This window comes from Corella eumyota, chromosome 4 (assembly GCF_963082875.1).
Source record: "Corella eumyota chromosome 4, kaCorEumy4.1, whole genome shotgun sequence".
Classification (NCBI taxonomy): Eukaryota; Metazoa; Chordata; class Ascidiacea; order Phlebobranchia; family Corellidae; genus Corella; species Corella eumyota.
This window is the reverse complement of record NC_137493.1, coordinates 6,445,558-6,472,692: the sequence shown is the minus strand read 5'-3', so window position 1 is coordinate 6,472,692 and position 27,135 is coordinate 6,445,558. Positions and strand designations below refer to the sequence as shown.

At 28.8% G+C, this 27,135-nt stretch overlaps 7 protein-coding genes across 8 annotated transcripts; 6 read left to right on the top strand and 1 right to left on the bottom strand.

Moving 5' to 3' along the window:
* The first annotated feature begins 1,104 nt into the window (after window positions 1-1,104).
* Window positions 1,105-4,535, top strand: LOC145751615 (calcium and integrin-binding protein 1-like). The gene is made up of 6 exons (XM_082567801.1): window positions 1,105-2,144; window positions 2,426-2,522; window positions 2,736-2,886; window positions 3,062-3,177; window positions 3,938-4,026; window positions 4,124-4,535. Exons 1-6 carry the CDS (start codon window positions 2,059-2,061, stop codon window positions 4,143-4,145), a joined length of 561 nt encoding a protein of 186 aa, XP_082423927.1. The 5' UTR covers window positions 1,105-2,058; the 3' UTR covers window positions 4,146-4,535.
* A 95-nt stretch (window positions 4,536-4,630) lies between these two features.
* Window positions 4,631-5,479, top strand: LOC145751616 (late histone H2B.L4-like). Its single transcript, XM_082567802.1, has one exon. The coding sequence runs from the start codon at window positions 4,631-4,633 to the stop codon at window positions 4,994-4,996; it is 366 nt and encodes a 121-aa protein (XP_082423928.1). The 3' UTR covers window positions 4,997-5,479.
* A 330-nt stretch (window positions 5,480-5,809) lies between these two features.
* Window positions 5,810-12,297, top strand: LOC145749900 (intraflagellar transport protein 80 homolog). Its single transcript, XM_082565783.1, has 18 exons — window positions 5,810-6,018; window positions 6,751-6,898; window positions 6,974-7,084; window positions 7,312-7,424; window positions 7,675-7,830; window positions 8,145-8,282; window positions 8,554-8,733; window positions 8,982-9,100; window positions 9,221-9,295; window positions 9,383-9,431; window positions 9,781-9,963; window positions 10,133-10,268; window positions 10,436-10,583; window positions 10,738-10,899; window positions 11,262-11,361; window positions 11,510-11,630; window positions 11,829-12,004; window positions 12,151-12,297. Exons 1-18 carry the CDS (start codon window positions 5,911-5,913, stop codon window positions 12,217-12,219), a joined length of 2,292 nt encoding a protein of 763 aa, XP_082421909.1. The 5' UTR covers window positions 5,810-5,910; the 3' UTR covers window positions 12,220-12,297.
* Window positions 12,298-12,868: 571 nt separating this feature from the next.
* LOC145751244 (la-related protein 7-like) lies at window positions 12,869-16,465 on the top strand. Its single transcript, XM_082567348.1, has 13 exons — window positions 12,869-13,012; window positions 13,172-13,250; window positions 13,423-13,523; window positions 13,606-13,686; window positions 13,849-13,948; window positions 14,126-14,301; window positions 14,463-14,521; window positions 14,603-14,685; window positions 14,751-15,178; window positions 15,252-15,345; window positions 15,475-15,796; window positions 15,889-15,959; window positions 16,036-16,465. Exons 1-13 carry the CDS (start codon window positions 12,908-12,910, stop codon window positions 16,200-16,202), a joined length of 1,866 nt encoding a protein of 621 aa, XP_082423474.1. The 5' UTR covers window positions 12,869-12,907; the 3' UTR covers window positions 16,203-16,465.
* LOC145751245 (protein Cryzl2-like) lies at window positions 16,450-19,121 on the bottom strand. Of its 2 annotated transcripts, none has more exons than XM_082567351.1 (11): window positions 18,989-19,121; window positions 18,819-18,912; window positions 18,674-18,758; window positions 18,487-18,598; window positions 18,193-18,305; window positions 17,978-18,087; window positions 17,677-17,835; window positions 17,490-17,585; window positions 17,236-17,382; window positions 16,931-17,012; window positions 16,450-16,781 (listed from the first exon to the last, which is right to left on the bottom strand). In XM_082567351.1, the coding sequence occupies exons 1-11, from the start codon at window positions 19,053-19,055 to the stop codon at window positions 16,710-16,712; spliced, it is 1,137 nt and encodes a 378-aa protein (XP_082423477.1). In that variant the 5' UTR covers window positions 19,056-19,121; the 3' UTR covers window positions 16,450-16,709. The 2 variants fall into 2 exon arrangements, with proteins under 2 accessions (XP_082423477.1, XP_082423475.1); XM_082567349.1 differs by having other exon boundaries at window positions 18,253-18,305.
* Window positions 19,122-19,503: 382 nt separating this feature from the next.
* On the top strand, window positions 19,504-22,747 carry LOC145749422 (COP9 signalosome complex subunit 5-like). Its single transcript, XM_082565184.1, has 10 exons — window positions 19,504-19,635; window positions 19,782-19,908; window positions 20,068-20,150; window positions 20,220-20,328; window positions 20,564-20,689; window positions 20,794-20,872; window positions 21,025-21,140; window positions 21,348-21,545; window positions 22,134-22,282; window positions 22,389-22,747. The coding sequence occupies exons 1-10, from the start codon at window positions 19,580-19,582 to the stop codon at window positions 22,468-22,470; spliced, it is 1,125 nt and encodes a 374-aa protein (XP_082421310.1). The 5' UTR covers window positions 19,504-19,579; the 3' UTR covers window positions 22,471-22,747.
* Window positions 22,748-23,659: 912 nt separating this feature from the next.
* Window positions 23,660-26,947, top strand: LOC145749695 (signal peptide peptidase-like). Its single transcript, XM_082565525.1, has 11 exons — window positions 23,660-23,908; window positions 24,115-24,213; window positions 24,330-24,412; window positions 24,669-24,757; window positions 24,853-24,938; window positions 25,096-25,195; window positions 25,332-25,415; window positions 25,522-25,605; window positions 25,693-25,729; window positions 25,822-26,010; window positions 26,095-26,947. The coding sequence occupies exons 1-11, from the start codon at window positions 23,726-23,728 to the stop codon at window positions 26,150-26,152; spliced, it is 1,092 nt and encodes a 363-aa protein (XP_082421651.1). The 5' UTR covers window positions 23,660-23,725; the 3' UTR covers window positions 26,153-26,947.
* Window positions 26,948-27,135: the final 188 nt, after the last annotated feature.

Genomic DNA, 27,135 nt, shown 5'->3' with positions numbered 1-27,135 from the left:
ATTAAAAGTTAAAGAAAAACTCCTTTTTGAAAAAACAAAGGATAATATTCAATAATTAAAGACAGTTACAAAATATTTAATTTGAAAAAAAAAATTCTGGTTGTAATTATTTTTTGTTTTCTGATTTTAAACCTTCCCTTCTCCCTTACGTTATGAAGTGACCCAGTATATACGTCGATAGGACTATATATAACTACTCTATACGACTGCACTATTTCCTCTCTATATTTTTTAGCATCAGCGTTTTAGGGCCTGGTGCATTTCTGCCTGGAATTGCGCTTTGGTATAGCTTGCAAATTGCCTGCACATGCAGACCAGAAAAAAACGAATATAACTTTATCCGGAAGGCTTAACTTTGATATAATATTAATTGGTGTGAAGTAATAAATAATTTTGGGAGACTTTATTTGTTTTAATTTAAGATATTTTAATTTTTTTTTAAAATACCTTTTATTTTTTTTCTAAACCTATGCACAATATTAAAAAATACAGCAAATTAAATTTTAAAACATTTTGTAAACGGTAAATAACTTATTTTAACACTATAAGCATAGTTTTTAAATAAATACTTCATTAATTTTATGTTATTTAATAGAATAATTCCATTTTAATATATGTTATTTTGGTAAAATTATTTTTCTCTATTTTAAAAATTGTTATTATTTCTTGTTTGTTTTTAAGATTAGTTTTTAATGATGTTTCTCTGATTAAACGGAAAGATTTAGAGTTATACACTTGACAGTTTATTTGTTTAGGCATTTTAATTGCAGAAACACGCATTATTTTTCCGTTTGATTTTACCTAATTACAGTTTGTAACTTTTCAAATGTTCTTTAAAAATTTGAACTTTATTTAACATCGTTAATGTAGTAATATAGTTATGTTAGCGATGAATATTATTATAACAAACTTTTTATTATTACTTAAAAAATTGTGAGCATATCTCAACGCATTGGCGCAATTTTAAATCGTCGCAGGTGGGCGCTCCGGAGTTGTATTCTTACCTATTTCTATTGTAATATACTTATGTCATATGTCGAAATGTCATCAGTTATTAAATAGCTTGACCTAATATGATATAACGACAGTTTTTAGAAAAAATAGTTTAAAGAAAAAAAATACTCAAATTTAAATTGATTGCGTTTTGGCGTATTTAATATTTTACGCAACTTTTAAAAAAATTAGGTTAACCATTTTAAAAATTGAAAAAAGTTAATGATTTGCGGAAATTTTATTTATGAACTAGTAAAATTTCCAGAAAAAAAACGAGCTTAAATTTTGAAGCAAGCTAAGAAGAAAGTAAAAATAAAATAAACCATATTGTTTGGCGTAGTGTATAGTGGGCTAGCATTTAATTAAAGACAAACATTTAATATTTTTAATAAAACGTAAGGCAAGTGGCTCTTTAGATTCCGAATAATCAGGCATATGCCTCCAAAGCAAACACTAGTTATATTTAACTTAAACAAATGTACGACAACCACAATAAGAGAATAAAAGAGAAAATTTACTAAACCTTTAATCTTCAAATATAGCCAGTCTAACAATAGGGGTGGCTTTAGAAATTCAGATTCCCTAGAACGACAATGACATAACAAATAACTTTATACCTGCGGTTATTGAAGTTAACCATTAATTTCTTAACAACTAGTGACATTTTTAATGTTTGCAATTGTCATTAATTTCACACTGTTGCGTGAACGCTTAGGCGGTAGTCAGTTACGCTACGTCTAAGATATATAATAAAAAATAACATATCGTAATCTTTAGTGGTAGAAGGTAACAAAGGGTGACATAAATACTGTTGTTGCTATTGTGACACAACATTGCTTTATTGTTTTACATTTTGCGCGGTGTTAAAAGAAGTATTGGCAAAAGGCCTGGCTTATATCAAAGTTCAGTAGGCTTGTATTTATTATTATGTTACAATAATTGACAAACTGAAAGTAAGTTAAACTTTTTTAAGGCTTTTACCAGCAATCTATTTTTACCAGAGGCTGAAATATTTAAAAGTGAGAAATTTTGAGATCGAAATTGTAAAAACAAGTTGTTTTAACCATGGGAATATCATCAAGTGCCTTTTCAAGGGACGAGTTAGCCGAATATACCGACGTCACATACTTCAGTGAGGGCGAAATAGTCGAGTAAGTTGTTATACTTAAGTGCAATCTACCGTGTTGTTGTACCTTACATTTCTTTGAATTTTATCGCCACACAAAAAAACTTTAATGCGTTGCTATGCCCAATGTTAAATGGACTGGAAATAAATATCACGTTTATTTAAAGTTTTGAAATTAATTTTTTTAAAGAGTATATACAATTTCTTCTTTTCTTTAATAAGCTTTTGGTCAATATACAAAGTTATCGTGTTAATTATTAATAGGTTCCAAGTAACTGTTTTTAACACGCAGTTTGTTTACTTTAGTTTGTTTAAAAAGTTTAAGACTCTGGTGCCTAATGGAACAGACGCTCGAGCAACCAGAGTCTCGCCAGAAAAAATCAAATCACTGCCCGAGTTTAAGGTGCTTAAGTTTAAAATTAAAACTATTTCTAGTCAAACGTTTAGTTATTACTTTATTACAAAAAATACTGCTTTAAAGCATGTACATTTTTTATTGCTTATTTGCATACATTAATTTTTTATATTAGTCAGCAAAGCTATTTACGTCTTTGCCTAATAAATCTTATCAAACAAGTTTGTAAAGTAAACTAACATATTAATGTTTAACTAACAGAGAAATCCATTTTCGGATCGGATGTGTGAGGTATTTTCAACTGATGATATGAGTTGTTATTTAAGTTTTGACGATTTTTTGGACATGATGAACGTGCTATCGGAAAACGCTTCGTTTACTTTGAAAGCGCAATACGCTTTCAATATTTTCGGTACTCAAATCGATTTTTTTATTTTTTTTAGACGATAATATTTTACACCCCACAGCAATACAATAGCTTCATTTAGAAAAAAAACTAGTTTCTTTTTTAAACCTAAAACGCCATTCGAGACTAAAGTTCTTCGTAAAATACTTAAATCTTAATACAAACATACTTTTATTTTTAGACGCAAACGAAAATAACTTTGTAGACGGCGAGGACATTGAACGTATTGTGTGTTTAATTACTAATGACTCTAATGGGTTAGACAACGAAGAGTTGACGCAGAGTCTTGTTCAGGCGGTAAGTTTTGACATATAGGATTTTGCAAAAATTTTTCATAGAGATAACAAAAACTGGCATATTTACAAAACATTGTTTTAAAATTTTTCAAACTGTTGTTTATGGTGTTATGTTACTTAACTTTGTACGCTACAAACCATCAAATTAGGATGTGACCGAAATGTTTTCAAATACTAAAACGTTATTTTAGGGTGTCATCTTGTTTTAGTTTTATTTACTTAAAAAAATGTTTTTTATGTGCACATTAGTGAAAATGTTGTTGTGTAAGCGTTTACCAATTTAAACGAATTCAGGTGTTTTTAAAAATCGATTATTACCACGTGGTTGATTTAAACAAATATTTAGTGTATTGCCAGGTGTTGATTTGCAAACAGTTTAATGGGTTAACACAAAATTAAAATACCAAAACAATCCGTTTAAAGATTTGATTTCCCTTTATGTTAACTTACTTAATTTTGTAGCAGTTTTTTATTTAAAAAAAATAAATCGCACCATTTTATTTGCGATTTTATGTAAAAAACAAGTATTAGTCATTATAAATTGTTTATAAAATTGAAATTTAACCTAAGTTCTTAAAAATACTTTTTTGCATTTGTAGCAACTTTCCTTTTTAACCCGAACTAATATAACGTCATAGTACCCTTTAAATATATTATAACGTCATAACATTTCCAAACTTTTACAAAGAGCACCAGACCGAAGCGAAACGCATGTTTTCAAAAATTTTGGGTTTTTGCAAATTTTTTTTTTATATTTATAGGTAATGCGAGAAGCAGATTTGGATCATGACAACCAACTTGGGTTATCGGAATTTGAACACGTTTTATCCAAATCACCCGACTTTATGAAGTAAGTTATTCACAATTTCACGCCTAAACAGTAACCAAACTTAAACTTTAAGTATTTTGTGTAAATGTTGGTAAATATTTTGTTATTTATCGTTTAGCTCTTTCAAAATTCGACTGTAGAAAAGATTTATCTACAAAATGGAGATGTACTTGGCGGAATGATTTTTCTATGACAAATTTGTTCTTAAATTTTAAGTGAATTTAAATTAATGACCGTAGTTGCAAATCCTTTTTAACAATTTCAACCTGCACTTTTGTATTTTTCATTGACCTAGTAATTGTTTATATATTTTTGTTTACTTTTATTGCAATATTTTTTGTATAGCGCATTGCTTTATCTTGTCTAAGTTTTGGCGCCGTTTTTTACAATTCTTGTTTGCTGATTACCCAATCAAGTTTCTTTCTTTTATTATTCTCCATTTAAAAAGTATTCTATAATATTTCTGTAATTTATGGCGCAGTGATTGGTAATTTAGTTTTTTACAGTTGGAATAAAATTTGCATACCGTTTTCTTTATAAACCCGTGAAATTATTCGTTTGATACCACATCGATTTTTTCGAATCCACTACGAAGATATCATCTACATCGACAAGAAAACACAAGATGGCCGCAAGCAAAGGACCAAAGAAGGCAATCGCTAAGACTCAGCCTCAGAAAGCTGAACTTAAGAAGAAGCGAAGAAAGAGATCAAAGCAAAGCTTCGGAATCTACATTTACAAAGTCCTCAAGCAAGTTCATCCCGACACTGGAATTTCCAGCAAGGCAATGAAGATCATGAACTCGTTTGTGAACGATTTGTTCGAGCGAGTAGCCTGCGAATCTTCCCGTTTGTGTCAATACAACAAGCGTCGAACCATCAGCAGTCGTGAAGTCCAAACTGCAGTTCGTTTACTTCTTCCTGGTGAACTTGCCAAACACGCTGTTTCAGAGGGAACCAAAGCAGTTACAAAGTACACAAGTTCTAAGTAGATTGCTGCTGTTAATAGATTGCTAACAAACGGCTCTTTTTAGAGCCACCCAAATGAAAAAGAGTGATAAAGCTATTGCTATATGTGAGCTGAAATAACTTGCAGCAATAATACATAGAAGGCTTATGTACTTATATTTAATACCTAACTAATACAACTGCGTTTTAAATAGCATCAGCGATTCAACCATATTTTTTTATAGATAATCCGTCTATATTTTTTCCCGCTTTTTTTAATTTTTGTAAACGCACGAAATTTAAAGACACAATATATTTTGTTTAATCTCATTGTTTAAAGTGTAATTTAAAAAAAATGGCGGTAATTTAAAAAAATGTATAAATTCATCTTTTAGAATTTTTGTTAACATTTATTTTATATAATACATATATTCGTGATTTGTAATCAAAAGCTTTTTTAGTTACAGCCGTTTTTATATGCCCTGTAAAGGTGCATTTTTAATTAAAAATAGTGAGCGGACTTGTGATTGTATGTTGCTATTATTTACTTTTTAAAATAACTAAATTTTGCTGATTGGGTAAATTCTTTTGTGCTTAAAACCACAGTTACATAAGACTTGAAACAAGTTATTATTCAATGACGAAAATAGATCTAATTTAAAATTTAGTTGGGTAAATCGGTTTTAATAGGTTTATATAAATGTTTACAAATCTGATTTTGTAATCGAAGAAAACATCAAAATTAAATATAAGTTTAAAAATATTATTATTTTAAAAATCTGACAACACTGCGATTATTATTTTACAAAAACAGCTTGAAATAAAACATACGCACTTTTTGGGTAACATTACTTTAATTGTAGTTTGTTGTAATTAAACTTTGTATACTTTTTCAATTTTTGTTAAACAAACTGTTAAGGCTAAAAAATAATCAATAAAAAAGTAAAGTAGTCATAAAATGAGATTTAAAATAACAATCCCGACCCAGAAAAAGCACAACGATGTTGCAACTTGTGTTACGTGGATTTCAACTGATGAAGTGTTTTCTGCGAGCGACGATCACACAGTAAGTAAAAAAATGTAAAAGTTATAATTAAAGTACTAATTAGGGTAATAGAACTTAAAAAAAATGTAGTAAACTATAAAACGGGATTTTTTTTTATTATTTATGCTGTTATGGCATTATTAGCTTTTAATGGCAATGGTCAGATGGTGTTGTCCAGTAGTTGGTAGTGGTTAGAACACTTTGCTCTACTACCTTGATTCAAACTGCTTTTATTCTGTAGCATGTTTAAGTAGGGCGCTTGTTTGGTATAAACTTTTCATCGCATTGTTGTAATATTAATTGTATATCGTATTTATTATTTACTTTTATCAATGCGCGAAAAACCAAAATAAAAAAAAAAAAAAAAATTAACCAGTCTGGAAAGTAGGGCAGTTTTTGACGAGATCTTGTGCGCGCAAGCGTAAAAAACAGCGTGACCGCGCATGCACGCGTACCAAAATGTTTGGCTTACACATGATTTATGTTTGCGTGTTTTAGTTAAATTTGGTTTAAATATGCTACCCAAAGGCGCCGGTATTGTGCGTGCACGAATTTAAAAAAAAAATAAGGCGTGCAAAACGTTAATTTCAGGCGTGCATTTTTTCACCGAAAAAAATCTCGTGCGTGCACGCTGCCCTACTTTCCAGACTGGTAAATTAATAATATCCTATTTGCCGGGTTGGGGTAACACTTGTTAAAGGGGGTTTAGAAATATAATTTAGAAAAGTTAAATATAAAAAAACTTTGATGTAGGTTTTGAGATGGAATCTTCTTACGGGTGAAACAACTTCAGTTTGCAAACTCGGACCTGATGTGTTTCCAATAAATATGGAACTTTTACCAAGCCAATCTAAAGGTGGAAAAAATCAATCAAGTCTTATTGCTGTCACCTGTACAGATGGTAAAAAAATTATTTTATTTAATTTGTTATAATGAAATAATATTTTTCTATTTTTTTAATAATATTATTATTTAGGTAAACTTCAGTTTTTGTCTCAATCTGGTAGAGTTGAGAAGAGTGTTGTTGCTCACAAGGGGGCAGTATTAAGTGGGAAGTGGAGTCATGATGGAAATGCTTTCGTTACAAGTCAGTTTTTAAACTCTTTTTTAAAAAATTAATTTAAGTTCATCAGACTTTTTTATGGATTATGTTGTAAAAAATTTGTTATATAATAATGATTTAAACATAAAATATTACTTAATATTAGTCATATATCTGGATCTGGGTTCCTGTTTTTTCTCTGTAAGTTGCCATGCACGAATCATTTTTTCAAATATTACCAATCTTGTCATGCATACAATTTTTGTTATAAGGTGGTGAGGATGGGCAGATAAAGGTTTGGTCTCGGTCAGGAATGCTTCGATCTACTTTAGCACAACTTTCATCTTGTGTTTATTCTGTTTGTTGGAGCCCAGAATCTGAACTGGTAAATATATTTTTAATTAAAAACTAGTCAAGTGCCTGCCCTTTGGGCTGCATTTTAATTGTTGTATAGCCCAACTGAAGAACTGACACTTCCCTGTAATAACTTACTCACACACCGGAAAAGGCTTTTTTGCATTTGAAAGGCCTTGAATTAGACATATACACGTATAGATATAAAATGCACTAAGCTTTGTTATAGGCTATATAAGTTCTTAAGAAATGTTTCGATTTAAAATATATTGATTTTACAGATTTTATATTCTTGCAACAAGCAACTATCCATTAAACCCCTTCAACCATCAGGAAAGTCTGTAACATGGAAGGCTCATGATGGGATTGTGTTGTGTGCTGATTGGAGTGTTGCTAACAACCTTATTGTCTCTGGTGGGGAGGATTGCAAATACAAGGTACCTTAATCGACTTTAAATGTATTTATAAGTATATAAGTTTATTTTTATTGGTAATTTAGTAAACATTGTAGGAGTACAGTTGACTAAGTTTATGCACCATCTTTTTAACATTTGTAACATAATTATGAACGTAAACCAAACATATTTAACAATACTTGATAAAAACTTTTGTAAAATTGCTTCAATTCAAATGAGTAAGATGTTAATTCTCTCAATCTGTTGCCTTAAAACATATTGTTTATTGTTTTTATTAACGGTGTCTTGCTGTCAATTTAAAGTTATTTAACATTACTAATTTATCGTATTGTCAGGTATGGGACAGTTATGGTAGACCAATGTATTCAAGTTCTTCTCATGACTACCCAGTTACTTCAGTTGGTTGGTCTCCTGACGGAAATTTGTTTGCTGTTGGATTGTTCAATACATTAAGACTCTGTGATAAATCTGGGGTACGTTGTGTTATCATGTTTGTTATTTGTTTCTAGGACTTTTAATTTTTTATTTAATTTTTATTTTTTATGTAATTTTTATTTTTGATGTAATTTTTTGTTGAATTAAAATACTAATATTTAAAAAAAAAGCTTTTCTATGCAGTGTAAGTACTACTTGCCCAGTGACTGATTGCTTTAAATTCTTGTTAATTTTGTTCTTAATTTTTTTATTAACCCTTTTTTGTTGATTAAAATTTTTTTTTTATTTAATTACCTTTTGTTTTTTTAGTGGTCCCATAGTTTAGACAAACCATCAGTGGGAAGTATACTGAATGTAAGTTGGAGTGATGATGGTACACAACTAGCTGCTGCATGTGCTGGAGGTGATGTCTTACTGGCTCACTGCATCGACAAACGACTTGAATGGTCAGAATTTGAAGCTGCTTTGGTCAGCAGGAAAACCATTGAGGTAGTTTTGTTTGTACATATATTGCATTTGTTAGGATAAAAACTTTTGTATTTTTTGTTTGGGTTTAATCTTACTAGTTTTAAATTTATATAATACTCTACATTTTTGTATGTTTTTTAGATTTAATCTTGCTAGTTTTAAATATGAATAATACTCTTATTTTACATTATCCTTATGCAAATTAAGTATATAATCATGTAATAAAAATTTAGTAAAAGCTTAATTAAATTATACTGGTTAACTCAAAGGTGAAGAGTGTTGTGAATAATGTTCGCGAGCTTCTTGAAATGAAGGACAGAGTGATGAACATTTCACTTGGATTCCATTATTTTGTTGTCATGACATCTTCACAATGTCTTGTTTACAGGTAAAACTTAAATAATTTTAAATTTTTCTAAAAAAAGTTTTTAGGTATTTTTCGAATTTTTATTTGATTGTGCCAATGTGTGTTTTTAAATGTATAAAAAATTATTTCTTTATCTTTTAGCACAAGCAACTTTAACACCCCAGCTATATTTGATCTGAGAGAGGGTACAGTCACTTTTGTTCAACAAGCAGAGAGGTTTGTTTATTAGTGTTTACCGCGTTTACTTTTTAATTCTTTTTAATTCTAATCCACATACTACAACAATGAATCTTTTTGTTTTAGAACTTTTATTTTTGCTGATGGAGGTGGGTTGCATATATATAGTTATGAGGTAAGTTAAACAATTATATTAAAAAGTTATTTAAAAAATGGTTTGCTCATAATTGTGCCATGAACACTTACAACAAAGTTTAACATATCAAAATTATATAAGACTAGTTGATAGCCTGTTATTTGGTGCGTTTTTTTTTTTGTTGTAATAGTGTTGCAAGTTGCAACTCTTAACTAATACTTGCCTGTAGTAATTTACACGCTCACCACGAATGGTAGTTTTTTACTTGGACAATGTCATTTACTAAACTTCATTATATTTATATGTCAAATTCCTATTTGTTTTTATAAAAAAAAAAAACTTGTTAAATTTATTAAAATTTATACCCATTTATGTTGTTTTATAAAAGGGACGCCACATATGCAATGTAAAAATACCTGGTGCTGCTAGATCTACGATGTACAACACAAAAACATTGTCATTAAATGGTGATGTGGTAGCAGTAAAGGACACCAAGGATGACAAAAACATTCTTCTTTTTGATGGAACGTCAGGAAAACAACTTGGAAATGGAACCTGTGTGAAGCACAAGGTAAAATTTAAATATATTAACTAAAAGTTGTCTGTCTCAAAAATACGAATATTATTTTAATTTTTGTATATCAATGTTATAGTTTTGGTACAGCTATATTGTCTATTAGTTAGCTGCGTAAATACAAAATGTTTTTGAATTTACATTACATATGTTTGCCCTTTTTTAGTTGGAAGTTGTAGAGATTTGCTTAAGTCAAAAAAGTTTAGTTTCCGACCAGTGCCTTGCTTTTATTGACAAACATCATGATTTATATCTGACTCCTTTAAAAAAATCTGGACTTGAGTATCGGATAAGTAAGCTAGGTAAGTTAAAATAACTAATAATGAGATTTATTCCTGCGTCTTTTAACATATACTTAGGTTAAATTTAACATTAAACTGGATAGTTTATATTCAGACATTGGTAATACTAAACTAAAAGATAAAGTAAAGCCTATGATTTTTAATTTTGTTTTTTTTTGTTTATGTAGCTTCCATGGTTCATAATGTGTGTTGGAACAGTAGTGTTAACTTGTTGTGTGGATTGCAGGACTCAAAATTATTTGTTTGGTTTTATCCTTCTGCTTTGTTTCTTGATAAAGAAATCCTTCCCCATACAGTCTATGAGAAGGATATAAGGTAAGGTTTTATGTTATAAAGTCTAAGATATACTTATTCATTTTTGTTTTTCTTTATTTAAGTTTCTAATATCTCACTACCTTCTGCAATCAATCAAATGTTTTACAATCTAATTGATAATTATTTTTTTAAAAACTTACTTTTATTTTTCTAGTGACTTGGGTAAAAATCCAGAACTATGTAGTTATAATGACAGTACAGTCACTATCAGAAGACCGGATGGTTCAGTCTGTTCAGTTGCCATTTCCCCATATGCTATTGCTCTTCATCAACTTGTTGGTTCTGACAAATGGAATGAAGCTGTACGACTATGCCAGTAAGTTATTTTAAAAAGGGTTTGTATGTTGTAGCCTTTTTTTGTATATATCTTTATCCTCGATGTGGGAAGGTGGAATGTGCGACTCAAACATAGAGCACATCGGTTACCCTGACCAAGACTTGAGTTGCCTGTGGCAGTTTTGGATATTCTAGATTATAATTGCCCAATAATTTAGCTACTGATTAGTTGCTGGCCCAGCTGAAGTTTATACCATTCATAGCACCTTACACAAGGGCGCAGCATAAGATCACTGGGGATAGAACCCAGGACCTCATGTAATGTAGGAACTGTTTTGACCACTACACCACGCTGCCGGTTTAAGTTTATTTTCAATAAATAATTTATTTTTTGTTGTGTAGTTTTGCAAAGGACAATGTGTTGTGGGCATGTCTTGCTGCTATGTCTATGAAAAAAAAAGATCTTCACTCAGCTGAGATAGCTTATTCTGCAATTGGAGAGGTAAAGTTTTTAATAAATAGTTTTATTCATTTAAAACATAAAAAATATTTTATTAAATACTCTATGTGTTGCCTAATATTGTTAACTTATAATAAACAAAGCTATACATAAATATTACAAGCCAAATTAAATATTTTGTAATTTAAAGGCTGAAAAAGTGGAGTATTTGAATTACATCAAGAATTTAAAACAAGACAAAGTCCAAACTGCTGAGATGAGTTTATTTTGTGGGGATTTAGTTGAAACTGAAACCCAGTTACTTCATACTGGTAAAAACTACACTTTAAATTTTAAATTGTTACTTCATAAATAAAATTAAGTTTGTAATTTATTAAATGTAAACAATTAACTTTAATGTACCTGTTTTGAATAAATAAGGTAATTTAAGGGGTATTGTGTAGGAGTTTGTATGATAAAAAAAACAAAAATTTTGATCATGTTGGTTTATAATCTACCCTTTTTTGTAGGAATGATCTACAGAGCTATTCAGTTAAACTTGGATTTGTTTCGCTGGGAAAAAGCGCTGGATTTGGCAATCAAGCATAAGACCCATCTTGATACTGTGTTGGGGTACAGAAAAATGTATCTTGACCGAATGCATAAAAATGAGAACATCGATAAGTTTAAGCAATATTCTAAGGGGGTAAATGTCCTTTGTTTTTTAATGACGATAATAAGGTTAAATAGTTAATGAAGAAGTAAATGCAAGTTAGGTTTAGGTATTTTTAGGTATATAAATTAATGTTTACATTCTTTTGAAGTAGTTCTTATATTTTATAAAAATTTTAGGTTGTGATTGATTGGCAAAATATTGAAGCTAAAATCGTTGCAGAGATGGAGAAAGATGGAGTGCAATGATAAACTTTTATTTGTTCTTACTTTTTTACTTAAATATAGTTTTGTAGTTTTACTGATTGTTTGTTAATAAAATTTATAATGTTTATTACTTGTGGACCCAAATATTGTACGATATTAAAATGAAGAAGTTTTAAAAATATATAATGTTGGGGTGTACCAAAAGCGTGGTATTGTGGTCAGAACACTTGGCTTTACTACATAATTTAGGGCTCGATCCCCACTGCTCTCACGCTGTAGCACCCTTGAGTAAGGCGCTAGAAACAGTGTAAACTCCTGCTAAAGCAACGCTTAATTACCAGCTTAGAATTAACGAGTATTATAATAAATAATATCCCTAAATTTGTGAAGTCGACTTTTTCATATCAAGAATAAATAAATGAAAAAAATATGATTGATCAGTTGTGAGGATAAATGCTTATGATATCATAGAGAGATTGATCAATTGGTAGTATTATACGCCAAGTAGCGTGTTAAAGTTTAGTTCATTGCTGTTTTGGTTATTTGTCAACATTCCAGCTTTGGCGAGGTCGCGTTACTTTTTCTACGTTGTTTACAATCAGGCAATCAACAAACTAAATGACCGTGGTAAACCGACAGACAGTAGTTCGTATTGTTCAAATAACACAGAATTTTTTTTTCAACAGAAAATTGTCATAAATTAGGAAAAGTTTTTGTTAATAAAATTAAAATGGAATCTAGTTTGGCTGCGCAAGAGACAAAACCACAAAATAATGCACCTGCAAAAAAGAAAAGAAGGCGAATAAAACAGGCTTTAAAAGACATCCAACAACAGGTAATTTGGTTAATTTTCTTTGTTTATCAATGGAACAATAACCCTATTTAGCACTTTAAAAACTAATTTGTTAGAATATAAATACATATATATATGAGATTGTTGGCAAGTTTATTTTACATACAAATAACCTTGGAATAATATTGAAAACATATTTAGGTTGAATTTTACTTCAGCGACTCAAATTTACACAAGGATCGGTTTTTACTGCAAAAAACTGGAAAGCAAGGAATAAACTGTAAGTTTATAAACAAGATTGCATTAATTAAATGGTTTTGTAATGGATTTGAGTTCGCGCTGCATTTTAAATTTATGCAATTTATCTAACCATTAGACTTTCTATCAATCAATTATTACCATTCATATGAATTTTATTTATAAAATCTTTAAATTTGTATATTGCCATTTAGATGTTCCAATACAACTTTTAAAAGATTTTAATTGCCTCAAAGAATTAGAAGCAACTTCTGATATGATCATTAAAGCTGTTCAGCGATCACCATTGCTTGAAGTAAAATATTGTCGAAAGACCTTTTTTTAAATTGCTTTCTAGGTAAAAGTTATATTAATTAGCGCTCTTTGCTTTTATGTAGTTGGATATAAAGAAGAAAAATATTCGAAGAAAACACAGCTTACTGCCAGCCTCTAACACAGATCCAAGAACAATTTATATTGTAAGTTATTAATTCACAATAAGTAAAAAAAAACAACTTACATTTTGCATGAGGTTTTACAACTTGTTAATTAACATCAAAACAGCTGCTTTATTATTTTGCATATTATTAGTAATGATTACTCCCTACTTTTGGTATAAATGTTGAAATGTGTTTATTCAGGAAAGCTTGCCAGATGACACTACAATAAAATGGTTGAAAGATGTGACAAGTAAATTGGGTGAGGTGCAGTATATTTCTCTTCCACGTTACAAAAAAACAGGCAAGTTGATTTAAATTTTGTATGTATAAGTATTTTAAATAATAAAATTGATTACATTAATAATTTTTGAAGATGTATATTTTGAAGAAGCATATATAAAAACATTTTATCAATATTATCTTTATATAACAATTTTGATTATATACTTTTTATTTAAATATATGTTAAAATGTACAGGTGCAATAAAAGGATATGCATTTATTGAGTTTGCCAGAGTAGAAGAAGCCCAACGAGCTTGTACAATTTTAAATTCACCCCCAACAAACTTCTTTCCAAACCGAGTATCTAAACCAGTCAACGCAGAAACTGAAATGTATGCTACAGAAAATCCTGTAAAACATATAGCAAAAAAAGTAAGTAGCTTAATGTGTTTTTTTTAACAAACAAAATTTATAATGTTGAATGGTATATATGAATTGTGGTACTAAATATGGGTATCTGAGAATTAAGATTGTTATTTTTGTTGGTAGACTATTATATAATATATATAAGTTTTGCTTTTTTTAATGTTTAGAAAAATATTGAAATTTCAAATAAAAAACAAAATTTAGAAGAAGCACCACCGCCGAAAAAGTGAGTTTTATAACATATTCATAAAACAAAAAAATTGGTTATTATCTTTTGTTTGTATGTTAACACTTTTTATATATTTAGGAAATTAAAATATGATGATGAAAAAATTGAAAACAATAATTTGTCCCACAAAATCAACAATTTTTGTAAGACCACTGACAAAGGTGATACAAAAAAAAATTTATAATATATTTATATATAACTAACAAAAAATAATTTCTATTTGCAGATATCAAAAATATTTCTAAAAATCAAATTTCAATATCTCAACCTAACACTGACATAAAACACTCGCCAAAAAAGCAAAAAAACAATCTACAAATGAATCATAATTCCAGCAATACAAACAACATTGAATTTAATAAAAAGTTTGAAAAGCCAAATAATATAAATTCTAATTCGGACTTAAATCCAGTAAAAAATGTCAATTCCCAAGAAAAATCTATTAATTCAGTTAAAGATATCAATACGTTAATATCTATTGGAAGAAATGCCTCCACAAAAGTAAATAACTTAGACAAATCAAAACCTCAGCTATTATCAGCTGTTGTTGACGTAACAAAGAAAAAGAAAACTCGAAAACGAACAAGAAAACAAAATGCTGCAATCAAAGTGAATTGGAAACAACCGCCACCGAAACTCACTGTAATGTTAAAGGTAAACTTATTTATTTTTTAAAATGGTTTGCACTTAATCAGATAGTTGTAGTAGGTTTGTTTTTTCTTTATAGACTACTTGGAACGAGGCCAAGAAATTGTATTTACGGGAACAGAGAACCGCTTTGGGAAACCTTAAAAGTATAATGCAAAAAAATGTACATCCAGGTAAATTTTACTGCACAAGCACGGAAAAAAATGAATAAACTATTGCTAAAAAAGGGGTTGTTTTTGTTATGTTTGTATTCAGTTTCTTATTTGTTGTAACTTATTTATATTTTAATATTTTTTCTTCAGAACATGAATCTGCATCAGTTTTTATTAAACGACATGCTGCTCTTGATGCCCAGTCTGATGACCTTGAAACTTTACCTGAAAACAATGCAGAACCCAACATATCAAGTCAAGAAAACCCCACGAACAACAAAATACAAACCCACTGCCCCCCTTCTTTTCAGCCAGGCGTTATCGTAAAAATCAAAAATATTTTTCCTGATGTTCAAAATGATTTTTCTGCGAGCAAAAGAGTGAATTTTAAATGTTTGAAGTCTCATTTTTCCAGCTATGGCGAAGTGGCTTATGTAGATGTTAGTACTGGAAATAATGAAGGTTTTATAAGGTAGAATAAGTTGTTTCTAAACTTGAAATAGTTCCCTTATAAATAGCTGTTAAGGTTTTTATGCTAAGCAAAGTCTTTCTTCTTTTTCTTAGATTTAAAGATTCTGCCTCTGCACAGAAAGCAATATTAGAAGATCAAAAATATGATCTCAACCTATTAACAGGTAACAAAAAATTAATAAACAAAACTTTTTACACTGTCGTCAATTTCTTTTTCTGAATTTTGTTTTAAATTTTTAGGTGAAATGGAAGAAAGTTATTGGGATTCTCTTCTTGTGTCGAGGCAATTGAAGCGAAGCAGGGAACGCAAGAAAGTAAGGGGAAGAGACAAATTAGTTGCTCGGGCCGAACAACTCATGAGCAAAACTGGTAACAAACATATTAAATTCAACAGTGATTTTCCCTAAAAAAATAACATTTTTGCAAAAAAAAGAGATTTTTTGAAATCTCATGTTACACAACATACTGTATGTTTCCTTTTTGTTCCATGGTGGTTATACCAGGTTTTAATATTTTATGTTTTTTTTTTCCTTTTTTAAAGCGTTTAATAATTTATGGTTTTTGTTACACTGCTGCTTTGTTAAATCTTGTTTGTGTTTGTTTTGTCTAGTAACTTATTTTGAATGTAATAATTAATATTATTTGCATAGGAATTTATTATAGTAATTAAACAACAACTGCATTTAAAATCAAAAATCAACTTAATAAGAATAAGTTATACATTTGATAATGTTTCGTTGATAATTGAAAGAATTTGTTATTTCATTACTTTGTTAATAAATGATAAAGTCATTACATTTTTTACACATGCGTGTTTAACTAATAAAGCATAGCTATATATAAAATTAAAAGTGGGTACTAATATGATACCTACCATGTAAGGTTGGTACCTCTAAAAAAAAATTTTATGAAATTTATCTGTTCATGACAACAACAACTTTACCAGTGGATTTACGAGATTTGATGTAGTCAAAAGCATTGTTTATCTGTGATAAAAGAAGTAAATGTAATTTAATTACTTATTCAAAACATGTAAATTTTAGTTATATTAAATTTATTTTATATTATATACATTGGCCTTAAACAATACATTACATTTTGAATTTATTCCAATACCTATTCATTATTTTTTTACCTGGGAAAGTTCAAACGTAGCTGATACATGAGGTTTTAGTTTTCCTTCATTAAATTGTTTAAAGCATTCATCTACACTCCATCTAAAATATAAATAGTAGGAAGTGATAAATGTTACAGTAACTACAGGTCGTAAAATATATTGGTACCATAAAAACATTTTATGATTAATCCTTTACAAAGTTGTAACAGCTAAAATTTTATTTGACTAAGCAGTTTTTAGTCCTGCATTTTTAAACAATTTTATTATGTATTTGTGAGATATTATTAGATAACTTTATTGCCTAAATTTCTATAAATTTCTACCTGAATATATCTAAATGTGAAAAGGTGTAACCTCCCCAATACACACCAACAGCTGAGGCATTCTTTACCAACAGATGATTGGCAGGGATTTTGGGGATGTCCCCAGAAGCAAATCCAATCACAATCAGTCTTCCCTCGAATGCAATGCTAAAAAAGTTCACAGCTAAAGTTTAGCTACAATATATTTAAAGTTACTCCTTTATAGTTACAATTAGTTTTGTTTTTTAATTTAAAGATCTTAAAGCTGCACAAACCTGCGAAGTGCATCTTTAAAAATGGCTCCACCAACTGTATCAAACACGACATTTGCTCCACCCAATGCCATCATTTTATCTCTCACATTCTCAGTTCTAGAATGTATTTATTAGTTATATAACATGGCTCCTAAAAAAATACTTAAGTGTTAGTTTAAATATATATTTGTATCTCCTTTTCACTGACTTGTAATTAATGGCATCTTTTGCTCCATATTTCTTGACCAAAGCACACTTTTCATCACTACCTGCTGCTCCCACAGTGTTAGCTCCAAAAACATTGGTTGCAACATCAATAGCTGCTAAACCAGCTCCTCCAGCTGCTGCTGTTACCAAAACTGTCTCACTATAAAATAACAAAAACATACATATTTCCTTGGAAAATCCCCTTCTTAATGTTTTAATTTTGTTTAGTAATTTTTTTCTCAGATTTATTTTGCAACTAAAGGTGTAGTTACAAAGTATTGTATTGTTATGATTAAATTTACCCTGGTTCCACTTTTGCCCTTCTCTTTAAAGCCATCATAGCTGTTCCATAAGTACAAACAAATCCAGCAGCTTCTTTGAACGACATTTTATCTGGCATTTTCCACAGTCCCTATTGTAAATTTATATTGAAGTAAAAAAAATATGATTTATCATAAATACTTTTAAGTGGTGATAAACATTTTTGCTTATTAATTATGGCATCAATTTATTTTACGCTGGCCATCGCAACACACTCTTCAGCAAAAGCACCAAAAGCAGAAACCAATCCAACCACCCTCATTCCAGGTCTCAGGTCCTTCACATCATCAGCAACCTCCAATACAATTCCTTATAAAAATATAACATCAGATATTTAATTTATGTTACATTAAAAAATAATGTAACATCAAAATTGAATATGTTTTCTGAAGAAAAATGCAATATTGGATAAAATACAACAAGAATAAGTTTTTTTTTTATTGGTTATAATGCTTTTAATGTTTTTAAACATTAAATGCTTATGTATTACCAGACATTTCACTTCCTGGTGTAAAAGGAAGAGGTAATTTAACTTGATATGTTCCTTCCAACATCAGCAGATCACCAAAATTTACCCCAACTGCTTCAACCTGAATTCTAACCTAAAACAACATATATTTCAAAATCAGCTAATAAAAATTCTAGAAAAGAAAAGTTGTTGCATCTTTTAATTTTACCTCTCCCGAGCTCAGCTCTTTAGATTCAACCACTCCAATTGTCATCGGTTTTCCAAGTTCTGTGCATCTTGCAGCTTTGTAAAATCTAAAAAAAATTATGGTAAAATCATTTAAGTTCACAAACTCATCTGTTTTTTTTAAATACCTGCGGTGTAGGTTTAAAAAATTCGAAGACACTGGATTTGATCTCAAAAGTCTTCTTTTTTCGGGAACGTTACTACTTGCTGACGATGTCACTGCTAAAAGTAAAATCTCAACATATTAGATTCCAATTAGACAAAAATTATTAAATTTTTAATAAAATCGCTAAAGTACCTTTTAAACCAGTTAAAGTGGTTGAACTTGACCGCAAAAAAAATTCAGGTGGATATTTTAAAGCCATGATATGATTGAATTTTATCGTAAATTTAGGCAATTGTTAGTAATATATAAAACGTATTATAACCTTGTTTAATTAATTAAAATAGAAAAACTCCGGTTACAAATATTTTATCACCAAATATATATAAAATAAACTTAAAATTATAAACTAAGAAAGCAGCAAAATTAAATTATTGCTGAATTGCAAAAAAAACACATTTACATGTGTTGTTTATATTATGACGTATTCGTGGTCACGTGATGTAAATACTCAGTGAACCAAGACCGGGTTAAATTTTACTATACACACTTATCCTCAAAAACTTGGAAAAATTATTTTATTGTTTAGTGTTTATAAATCAAACGTGGAATTAATAATATAAAATATCGAGTATATTAATACTTAAATGACATTTTTTATAATAGTTAATGAGACGTTAGTTAACTATATTCATTTTTCCACTTGTTTTTCGTAAATTTGCATGTTATTTCGTAGTTATAGCTTAAATATCTGTTTATTTTCCTAATTTAAAACAGAAAAATAACATGTCTGAAATAGAAGCAAGTGAATCCATTGAAACCAAAAATGAAGAAATTGAAGGGTAAATTTGGATAAAACGTGTAAAACAATATATATACTAGTATATGTAACTTTTTTATCTGGTATTGTTTTTTTTTTTTTTTATGTTTTTTCAACATTTAAAAAAGATGTGCCACAAGTTTATTGGATTCATCTTGTTTTTTTTAGTCCCCCAGTAGCAGACTCACTAGAACAAAACACAGAAAAAGAAACACTAGATGCAACAGAGCCCGAATCAGTCGATATGGTGGATGAAATGGCGTTTAAGACTTGGCAAATGGAAAACAATATCGAGGTTAACATATAGTATAACAACCTATATAAAATTTCTTTTACCCACAGGGTATGATTAAGGTGTTTTAATATATAAAATGTTTGTTGTTAGTGAACATATTTGAGAGATTGTATTTCTGTTTATTTTACTTAAATTGTTATTTTTTTATTAAATGTACAGGCTGTAAGCGGAGTTGATGAGATATTTAAATATGATCATCAAGGACAACAAGATATGCTATCTGCTAAACCTTGGGCTAAGGAGTAAGTACACAAAGAAATATTTAAATTATTATGTAAGTTTTCAGTTATGTATTTTATATTGATATTTAGTCCCCACTATTTCAAGAATTGTAAGATATCAGCCTTGGCACTTCTTAAAATGGTGATGCATGCACGATCTGGAGGTAATATTGAGATCATGGGATTAATGCTGGGAAAAGTAAGAAACTTAATTGCTTTTAGTAATTTTATATGTGAAAAAGGTCACTTTATTTGGTATAATTTTATTCTGATTTTATTTCAATTTCTAAAAATATAATAAAATAATATATTTTAATTTTGTATAGGCTATATACTGCTAAAGTTACAAATCTAGACTAATATGGTTTGTTACAACATTTGTAGCCTCTTTTTTCATTCCTGATTTTGAATTCAAAAATATTTATATTAAATAGGTTGATGGTGAAAATATGATTGTAATGGATGTTTTTGCACTTCCAGTAGAAGGAACAGAGACAAGAGTAAATGCCCAGGCAGCTGCATATGAATACATGGCAGCTTATATTGATTGCGCTAAACAGGTTACTTTGTTAATTTTTTTTAATAGTATTTTCTTGATCACTAAATTATTTATTTAATTTTTTTATGTTTTATAAGATTTTGTAATTAAATGTTAATGTTTTAGGTTGGAAGATTGGAAAATGCCATAGGATGGTATCACAGTCATCCTGGGTATGGTTGCTGGTTGTCTGGTATTGATGTTGGTAAGTTATGGTTACTATTTATTTATTATAAACATTGTATATATATATAGTAAAACATATAAATTTCCAAATATAATTCAAAATCTTACAGACTTGCATAATATTAAAATGCTGTTATAACAAAATTAATTAAATATCTGTGTCTTTACCAGGCACTCAGCTGCTAAACCAACAATTTCAAGAACCATTTCTGGCCATTGTAATTGACCCTACTAGGACTATAAGTGCTGGGAAAGTTAACATTGGAGCATTTCGAACATATCCTAAAGTACGTTTTTGTTTTTTAACTTTCTGTAAATTTATAATTTAGTCTAAGTTATATCTAAAAAATAAACTAAACTGTTTTTGCTCATATTACTAGATTTTTTAATGTCACACTTGCTTTGGTTTTTGTTATAGTTTAAAATCAACTTTTACTAATAAAATTTTTTTATTATTACTCTATATAAAAATTTGGTTTAAATGTATTTTACAGGGTTACAAACCGCCTGATGATGGACCAGATGAGTACCAAACTATTCCTTTAAACAAAATCGAGGACTTTGGGGTTCATTGTAAACAATATTATTCACTCGAAATAACTTACTTTAAATCTGTGTTGGATAAGAGATTACTTGAAAGTCTATGGAACAAATACTGGGTTTCTACACTCAGCTCTTCTAACCTTATCACAGTAAGTTTGTATCATAGTTTTATAATTTAAATCGTGGAATTCAGAATGACCATTTTATCCAAACCACATAATTTTGTGATTAACTTTGTTATTATGTAATTACATACTTCTAAGTGCTTCTTTTTTTAGGAGATTTTGTATTATGCCTATTTTTTGACGATTTATTTTCTTAAATGGATTATATGTAGATTGAAAGTAATTTTAGTGGATGGTTCTTTTTATTAAATGTAGCATAGTTGTAGCATAATGGCAGCTTGGTGTAGTGGTAAGATCACTTGCTACACCACACATGAGGTCGTGGATTCAATCCCCACTGAGCTCATGCTATAGCGTCCTTGAGTAAGGCGCTATAACTGGTACAAACTCCTGCTGAGCCAGCACTTAATCAGCAGCATAATTATCGGGCAATTATAATCTATAATATCCCAAACCGCCACAGGCAACTTGAGACTGGGTCGGAGTAAATAATGGGACTCTATGTTTAAGTCGCGCATTCGACTTTCCCACATCGAGGATAAAGACATATACAAAAAAAATAGTATTACCAACTTTGATTCTTAATAATTAATAAGTTGATGTCGTTTTTAGAATGCTGAATATATGACTGGACAAGTTGTAGATTTATCTGAGAAGTTAGAAAATGCTGAAACTCAATTAAATCGATCTGGATCAACTTATAGTTTTGATTCTCATGATAAAAAGGCTGAAGATAAACTAACCAAAGCAGCAAAAGACAGGTAACTAATTTTTTTTAAACATTTTTGAAATATATCTTATATTTTTGGAAATATTTAGCTGCATTGTAAACTTCAAATTAATGTTCTTATATTTAAAATTTTTTAGCAAAAAGTTGACAATTGAGGCTATCCATGGCTTGATGTCTCAAGTGACTAAAGACAGACTTTTTAATAATATTAAATCTTGAAAAATTGATTTAGAGATAAGTTCATTACAAGTTCAAAGTGTTTTTATATACTTGATTTCAAGTAGATGATTGTATTTTTACCCTATGTATTTTGTGTTTCTTTTTTTTCCAAGTTAAAAATTTTGCATAATATTATAAAAAATACCTATTGCTTTGTAACAAGAAACTGTCTTATTTTACTATTTGTTATAAATCATGAACGAAAAATTGGTTAATTAAATAAAAATAATATAGACCCAGTAAATGTAAACTAATTTTTGATTTAAAGATAAAACAAATATAAATACTGTATGTATAACATGTGGGTAATAAATCAAATTTAAATAAAGCTTATGTATTTTATTTCGTGTAAGTACGACACCAATAAACAATATTATAACGCCATATTTAACAAAGCAAAAAAAACCTTACCCATGGTACTTTAATTTTTCATTTATCCTCGCAAAATAGGTTATTTCCAACTAACACGTCAGCAGCAGCACGTGCGTAATATTGAATTTCTGTTAAGTTGTAAAGCAGTTGAGGGTATTTTTGTTTACAAAAACGGAACTTATTTTCGCAAAAACACCGCTAATACTACCAAACTGATTCATTGACGATAGTTTAGTACTAATTGTATAAGTGTTTCTGTATTAAAAAGCTTTATTAAACAGTCTAAAATCATGTTGTCTTGTCTTCATGTGTTAGTATATATAGTATAAACGCTTTGTTGTCTGATCAAACGAGTCTGTCTGACTGTTTCCTCATTAAATATTTAAAAATTATAGTTTAAATTGATTGATACTTTATGCTTTGATCAGTTGATATAACGACCTATCTGACCATCATAAAAGTAGCACCGACCTGAAGTTATAAATACAAAATGCTATTAAATGACGTATAGATTACTTATCTAAGAACAAGGGTGATGCTTTAATTAAATAAGTATTAGGTTTAAAAATTCGCTTTTAGAAATAGGTAAAATTTAAATTTTTTGTATCCACTCAAGATCTGAAGGTTTAAACATAAGTACTAACAGCTAAATATAACATATTAAATTTACTTTAATATTTAATATCTCCATAATCAAATAATTAGGTATATATTGATGTTATTCTAAGTTTAGGACGCACATTCGACCTTCTCACATCAAGGATAAAGATATACAAAAAAAAAGCTTATTTTCAAAATTTTATTAACTTTTAGACTATTTTACTTTTAAACAAGATTAACAAGGGTTTTGCAAATTATAAAAAGTTACTTAAAACTAATTACAATGGCTGATACTGAACAAGCTGTTGTGGAAGAAGTTTTAAATGAAACAATCAAGGCTGCAAATGAAACATTAAAAACCACCGTTGAAGGCCGAGCAGTTGCTTACACTAGTTTGGTGTTAATGGCACTTGTTCCTATTGTAATTGGATCCTTTCGATCGGTGAAATATTTGGAAAGCCAACAGGTATTTCAAAAAAAAAATTCAAGTAATAGGCCTATTTGATAAAATTTTTAAATTCAATATTTATAATAAAATCAATGGTTCAAAATCAATACCGAGATTATTTGTATGAAGATTATTGTGTTTTATATTATCCTCTCTGTTTCGCTTATAAATATATATATATCGTCTGTTGGATATATTTATTGTTAAAAAATAATAATTTTTAGGATTCTGGCGAAAAACCAGAAACTATAACGAAAAATGATGCACTGAAATTTCCGCTAGTTGCCAGTGCTATGTTATTTGGAATTTACTTATTTTTTAAGGTAAGTATTTGGCTCTTACTTTAAAATGTTTGGTAGATTTTGACGTTATAGTCTTATGTGTTTTCTCAGTAAGATAATATATATTAATGTAATATAAACTATATATTTATTTTTAGATATTTTCTCAAGAATACATCAACATGTTGGTTGGATTTTATTTCTTTATCCTTGGAGCATTTGCTTTGGTGCAAATTCTTGGGTAGTTGTTGTTTCAAAATAACAAATTAATCTACTAAGTTAAATTTCCTAATATAGCATACTGTTTCAATCTATACAGGATGTGAGCTATAGAAATTGACACCAGGCTTTTTTTCTGTAGCCTGCATTTTATCTTAATTTGTGGTTTTCTCTTTTACTCAACTGTAGTTAGAATTTTCTTGTTGTTAATATTTAATATATAGGCTATATAACATTTTTATGCATTATGTAGTAATAAGTATTTGTTTTAACTTTAGACCTATAGTTCGAAAACTCGTTCCACCATCATTTCCAAATTCTCCCTACCATTTACATTTAACTGAAGGGGAAGGAGACAATAAGTTTGGTAAATCTAATTTGTTAGATAACATGTGCTTCCTTTCTAAAGACCTTTTTCATATATTCTTAATTATATTCTTTTTAAATTTTTTTTTTTTTTAGCTTTGATGGATTATAAATTTGATAGAAAGGATTTGTTGGCTTTATTTTTATGTACTATAGTATCAGGATGGTATGGGCTACAAAGGGCAAGTACTAAGTAGTTTAACTTAAAATGGTACAACTTTGTACATTTAAAAATTTAAAATTATAAAAATTAAAAATGTCGTTTTTCCACATAAATAATTATATATTATATACTTTGTTTAAAATTGTGACAATAACAATGTGTTTATTTAATTTTAGCATTGGATTGCCAATAACATGATTGGTCTTGCTTTTGCTTTAAATGGTGTTGAACTTCTTCAATTAAATAGTGTAGGAACTGGTTGCATTCTTTTAGTTGGTAAGTTAAACTTTTGTCAATCACTAATTTATTTTTTAATGTTAAATTAGAAATGTGATTGTTTAAATACATAATAGCCTATAACAGTATCAGTATAAACATTTTTAATTTTTATGTGATTTTGTTTTTATTTTAGGTTTGTTTTTCTACGATGTATTTTGGGTGTTTGGTACAAATGTTATGGTCACTGTGGCAAAGAATTTTAATGCTCCAATCAAAGGTATGTGTTAAATCATAGAAACCTATCGGAATACAAAAAAATATAGTTTTTTGAAACCGAAACCTGCACAAATAAGACATTGTAAAATTTTATCTGTTTTTTTTAGTTGTTTTTCCTCAAGATTTTTTGGTAAATGGAATTTTTGGAAAACAAATGGCAATGTTGGGCCTTGGAGATATTGTTATTCCTGGTATGTTATAACTAAGGAATTTATATATATCTTAAAAAATATGAATATAATTTTCGGTTGCTGTATTAATATTTCAATTTTTTTTAGGTATTTTTATTGCTTTACTTCTTAGATTTGATGTGAGGTAATTAAAATGTTTAAAAGTATTTTTTATTATAAATATGTTACACATACAAGTTTTCATAAGTAATTTTATCATTTTTTTAATTATTCCAGTTTAAAAAGAAATCAAAGAACCTATTTTTATTCTGGCTTCATTGCTTACTTCATTGGTCTCGTTTCCACAATCGTGGTGATGGCAGTTTTTAATCACCCCCAACCAGCCTTACTTTACCTTGTGCCAGCTTGCATTGGTGTCCCAGTGTCTGTGGCTTATTTTAAGGGAGATATTGAAGCTATGTTCGGGTAAAAAAATTAAAAAAAATTTTTAAAAAGTATGTTTTTACATTTTATTTAAATGTGCGGTTATATTTTTATATTATTTCTTAGTTATTCTGATGAGCTTGCCTTTGACAAAAAACCTAAGGAGAATGAAAAAACAGACTAGTTTATTGTTTAAACCAAATTCACCTGTGTTTTACCATGTCCAATGTTTAAACGTCAACTAAATTTAATATGTAAAGTCACTATTTGTATATCATTACATTGGATTTTAAATATTGGTGGGTGACCTGTTCGTTTTTACTTTTTTCATCAGACACAAACTGAATTTTTTCAATTACAATTTCATCGTTTATTTTTTTATAAGAAAATCTATTACTTTAAGTAATTGGGGTTTCAAAATTGGATATTGTAGTGGTTTATGTTGTGAAAAATTAATTTAGTTTTGTAAACATAATATTGCACAAAAACTGATAGTTAAATTTTTTTTAATCTTCAATGTTTTGAATTAAAAAGTCAAAATCTTAGTTGAACGACAAATATCTTTTTATGCACAAACTTAACATTTATTTCCAGGTTGCAAAATGTGCAGTAATTTAAATAAATGTAAAGTTTACCTTCGAGACATTAAAATAGTATTTTAAACGATTTTGGTATTTTGGGTCAAAGTGTGTTATTGAATGCAAAAGTATTAATTGAATTTTACTTTAGTAAATTTGAAGTAATAAACGTTACGACCATAACAGTAAAATATTCCCCACTGTAAATTTGCTTGTATTAAGCGGTTGGGTTTGCAAAATAACTTCTTACAGAATTTTTTCTTTCACTTTTGTATCATGTCACTTGTAATGTAAATATTCTGTTGGTTTTTTTATGATGTTGTTGAATGATGGTTTTTGGTGCAATCTTTTTGTATTTATTTAAGATATAAATCGCAAAATGTGATGGGATGTAAATTAAAACAGCAAGAAAGAGTTCTGTTATTTTGTATAGGAATTATTAAAATTAGTTAAACATAGAAAAACTAGTAAACAAGACCAATGATCACTTATACTGTTTTATCATTGATAATACCTAACCAAACACCTAATTTAGTGAATCCAATTACTGTTACTACACCATGCAACCGGTTTGTATATGTTTATATAG

What these genes read in the sequence shown, in the direction of transcription:
- LOC145749422 (XM_082565184.1), top strand. Translation starts at nt 19,580, where the DNA reads ATGTCTGAAATAGAAGCAAGTGAATCCATTGAAACCAAAAATGAAGAA. An exon ending in TGGGATTAATGCTGGGAAAA is followed by an intron (nt 20,329 to 20,563) that starts GTAAGAAACTTA and finishes TATATTAAATAG; the next exon opens with GTTGATGGTGAAAATATGAT. An exon ending in ACCAAAGCAGCAAAAGACAG is followed by an intron (nt 22,283 to 22,388) that starts GTAACTAATTTT and finishes AAAATTTTTTAG; the next exon opens with CAAAAAGTTGACAATTGAGG.
- LOC145749695 (XM_082565525.1), top strand. Translation starts at nt 23,726, where the DNA reads ATGGCTGATACTGAACAAGCTGTTGTGGAAGAAGTTTTAAATGAAACA. An exon ending in AATATTTGGAAAGCCAACAG is followed by an intron (nt 23,909 to 24,114) that starts GTATTTCAAAAA and finishes AATAATTTTTAG; the next exon opens with GATTCTGGCGAAAAACCAGA. An exon ending in GATATTGAAGCTATGTTCGG is followed by an intron (nt 26,011 to 26,094) that starts GTAAAAAAATTA and finishes ATTATTTCTTAG; the next exon opens with TTATTCTGATGAGCTTGCCT.
- LOC145751616 (XM_082567802.1), top strand. Translation starts at nt 4,631, where the DNA reads ATGGCCGCAAGCAAAGGACCAAAGAAGGCAATCGCTAAGACTCAGCCT.
- LOC145751244 (XM_082567348.1), top strand. Translation starts at nt 12,908, where the DNA reads ATGGAATCTAGTTTGGCTGCGCAAGAGACAAAACCACAAAATAATGCA. An exon ending in ATCCAAGAACAATTTATATT is followed by an intron (nt 13,687 to 13,848) that starts GTAAGTTATTAA and finishes GTGTTTATTCAG; the next exon opens with GAAAGCTTGCCAGATGACAC. An exon ending in GAAGCACCACCGCCGAAAAA is followed by an intron (nt 14,522 to 14,602) that starts GTGAGTTTTATA and finishes TTATATATTTAG; the next exon opens with GAAATTAAAATATGATGATG.
- LOC145751615 (XM_082567801.1), top strand. Translation starts at nt 2,059, where the DNA reads ATGGGAATATCATCAAGTGCCTTTTCAAGGGACGAGTTAGCCGAATAT. An exon ending in AGTGAGGGCGAAATAGTCGA is followed by an intron (nt 2,145 to 2,425) that starts GTAAGTTGTTAT and finishes TGTTTACTTTAG; the next exon opens with TTTGTTTAAAAAGTTTAAGA. An exon ending in AAATCACCCGACTTTATGAA is followed by an intron (nt 4,027 to 4,123) that starts GTAAGTTATTCA and finishes TTTATCGTTTAG; the next exon opens with CTCTTTCAAAATTCGACTGT.
- LOC145749900 (XM_082565783.1), top strand. Translation starts at nt 5,911, where the DNA reads ATGAGATTTAAAATAACAATCCCGACCCAGAAAAAGCACAACGATGTT. An exon ending in TTTGTTCAACAAGCAGAGAG is followed by an intron (nt 9,296 to 9,382) that starts GTTTGTTTATTA and finishes TTTTTGTTTTAG; the next exon opens with AACTTTTATTTTTGCTGATG. An exon ending in AACCCAGTTACTTCATACTG is followed by an intron (nt 11,631 to 11,828) that starts GTAAAAACTACA and finishes CCTTTTTTGTAG; the next exon opens with GAATGATCTACAGAGCTATT.
- LOC145751245 (XM_082567351.1), bottom strand. Translation starts at nt 19,055, where the DNA reads ATGGCTTTAAAATATCCACCTGAATTTTTTTTGCGGTCAAGTTCAACC. An exon ending in AAGAGCTGAGCTCGGGAGAG is followed by an intron (nt 18,599 to 18,673) that starts GTAAAATTAAAA and finishes ATGTTGTTTTAG; the next exon opens with GTTAGAATTCAGGTTGAAGC. An exon ending in TCACATTTAGATATATTCAG is followed by an intron (nt 17,013 to 17,235) that starts GTAGAAATTTAT and finishes TTTATATTTTAG; the next exon opens with ATGGAGTGTAGATGAATGCT.